This window comes from Chaetura pelagica, unplaced genomic scaffold (assembly GCF_000747805.2).
Source record: "Chaetura pelagica isolate M959 unplaced genomic scaffold, ChaPel_1.0 scaffold364, whole genome shotgun sequence".
Taxonomy (NCBI): Eukaryota; Metazoa; Chordata; class Aves; order Apodiformes; family Apodidae; genus Chaetura; species Chaetura pelagica.
Genome location: NW_009953089.1, coordinates 44,381 through 47,042, shown reverse-complemented (window position 1 = coordinate 47,042; position 2,662 = coordinate 44,381). Strand labels below are relative to the sequence as shown.

At 63.8% G+C, this 2,662-nt stretch overlaps 1 protein-coding gene across 1 annotated transcript in view; it reads left to right on the top strand.

Moving 5' to 3' along the window:
- The window catches only part of KLHDC8B (kelch domain containing 8B), a 16,593-nt gene that overhangs the window by 4,549 nt on the left and 9,382 nt on the right, over positions 1-2,662 (top strand). The window contains exons 5-8 of the mRNA XM_009997021.1: positions 1-172; positions 985-1,149; positions 1,361-1,585; positions 1,836-1,937. The exon at positions 1-172 is cut by the window's left edge and continues 1 nt beyond it. Of these exons, the coding sequence (XP_009995323.1) occupies positions 1-172; positions 985-1,149; positions 1,361-1,585; positions 1,836-1,937 (664 nt within the window). The remainder of the gene's footprint in view (positions 173-984; positions 1,150-1,360; positions 1,586-1,835; positions 1,938-2,662) is intronic.

Below are 2,662 nucleotides of genomic sequence, written 5' to 3'. Positions count from 1 at the left end.
CGGGCCGGTGCTGCCGCCCTTGCCCTGGGCAAGCAGGTCCTGGTGGTGGGCGGCGTGGATGCTGCACAAAGTCCCCTCGCCTCCGTCGAGGTCTACCACGTGGATGAGGGCAAGTGGGAGAAGAAGGCAGCCCTGGCTCAGCCCTCCATGGGCATCTCAGCTGTGCAGAGAGGTGAGGGTTGGGGATGGGGCTCAGAGAAGCAAGGATGGAGGAGTCAGGGATGCTCGGGTGGGATTGGAATCCCAGTGTTGCTTGGGATGCAGCACGAGTCTTTAACTTACCAGCCAAACTTGCCATTTACCAGCAGGGTCGTGCTCCTGCCCCTGCAATCCCTTTGTAGCCTGGGGCTGGGCGATGCAGGGCTCCTCCAGGCATGGGAGCAGCTGCCCTGGCTCAGAGCTGAGCATCCTGCTCCTGCCCAGCTCTGTGTGCTGTGTGCCAGACATGCTATGATTCCTGCTCAAACTTTGCTGAGCAGCTCTGCGTGTTGGCACAGCCTGGCACCCTGCTCGCTGGGAGCTGGGGTTGGTCCCCATATGTGGTGCCACGTCTGTTCCCTGCCTGGGACACCATGGCATGGCTCAGGGATGCAGCAGGATGGGCAGGACAGAAAGGCCAGCAGGGCAGTGGTGGGAGCGGGCAGGGGGGCTGGCTGCCCCTGCCAGGAGCAGGATTTGGCAGCATGGCTGTGTTGCCATGGTGTCTCCAGGGAGATGGTATTGCCGAGAATAATGAGAGCCCATGGCCTTGTGCTCTACTCTCTACCTGATGGATGGGGTGGAGAGAGGTGCAAAGGGGTCCCCGCAGGGTCAGGGCACTCCTGGGCTCAGGTCTGGCCACACTTACTGTCTCCTGGCCACCCTGGAGCAGTGGCTGGCCGTGGGGCTCTGCAGCGCCCATGCTGCCTGCCCTGGAGGACACAAGGAATCTCCCACCCTGCAGGCTGCTCATGGCCACCCCCCTCACTGCCACCTCTTTTGCAGACGGGGCTGTCTATGCACGTGGGGGAATGGGTGCGCCCACCTCTCCCCAGGCACTGGTCCGTGTCTACGAGCCAGCAAAGGACCACTGGCAGCCCCTGCCCTCCATGCCCACTCCCTGCTATGGGGCCTCTGCCTTCCTGCAGGGCAACAAGATCTTCGTCCTGGGTAGGTGCTGCTGGGGTGGGCCGAGCATCCCCAAGTGTCCCTTCCCTCTTCCTTCACTGCTTCCCTGGACCTGAGGGTGACCTGGTGCATCCCAGGGTGGCTCTGTGCCACCCTCCCACCCCGACACCACAGGGCCCATCCTGTTTTCTGAGCCCACCAATGGCGCCAGCTTGGGGCACCAGCAGCCACAGTGTCTCTCCTCTGTACTTAGGGGGCCGGCAGGGCAAGTTGCCTGTCACAGCCTTTGAGGCCTTCGACCTGGAGACAAGGAGCAGGACACGCTATCCCAGCCTGCCCAGCCGCCGCGCCTTTGCTGCCTGTGCCATGGCTGATGGGGTTGTCTTCAGCCTGGGGGGGCTGCAGCAGCCAGGGCCCCACAACTTCTATTCCCGTCCCCACTTCGTCAACACCGTGGAGATGTTTGACCCCACACAGGGTGAGCTTCATGTCCCTGGGTGGGGTGGGAGCATCCCCTGCAGATCCAGGATGCCTTCCTGGCTCTTGGTGAGGGATGTCTGTGCCCGAGGGACACAGCTTATCCAGGGTCTGAGCATCAGCCCTTTGTACCCATGGTGAGTCCTGCCCTGCACTTCATGTCCCTGGGGAGCCATAAGCCTGGGGTTGTCCTGGCCTCAGTGTGCAGAGAGGAGCCCTGGTGGGTGATGCTCATACCCTCTCGCCTGCAGGTGCATGGAGCAAGCCAAGCCGTGCCATCCGCATGAGGGAGAAGAGAGCTGACTTTGTGGCTGGCTGCCTGGGAGGAAGAGTGGTGGCCGTGGGTGGCCTTGGTAATGCTGGGGGAAGGCGCATGGCTACGTTCCCATCCTTCATGGCACAGCAGTGACTTGTGTGGCAGCAGGGAGGTTGGCTGTGTGAAACCACGGGGGTACTGCAACACTGCAGCTGTGTCTCTCCTGTGCCCCCTGAGTGCTACTGGGGCTTTCCTGCCCTGTCCCACAGGCTGGGGGGACGCTCCTACCTTGGCCCCAAGGCTGGCCCCACTGAGCCACTTGCCCCTTTTTGCCCCCCAGACAGGATTTCCCAGCTGGGTGTGCACAGCCCACACCGGCTCAGCCCCACCGCTCAGGGCTGCAGCACCGCATCCCTCTCCAGTGAGAGAGCTGGGGAAAGGTTAGTGCTGTCACTCAGCTGCGGATGCAGCAGGGAGGGCTGCTGGGGAGCCCAGCGCTGGCCCCAGCACCCCCAGCCCTGCAGCGAGGGCTGCCGGACCCTGCTGAGCTCCCTCAGCGTGAGCCGGACCCCCTGCTGCAGGGCTGGACCCCTGCAGTGTGGCGTTGCTTCTGAGCCCTGCTGGGGCTGTATCTGCCCTCCCCTGCCTCCCGGTGATGGCTGTGAGGTGCCAGCACGGGGGCAGAGCCTGCAGTGCGGCATCGATGCCTGCAGCCCTCCCCACGGGTCTGCCACTAATCCTCTTGTGCCCCTGCTAATTGCCTCTGGGATCACAGAGCCCCGCAGCCCGGGGCTCAGGGACCCGCCACTGCTCGGGCTTCCC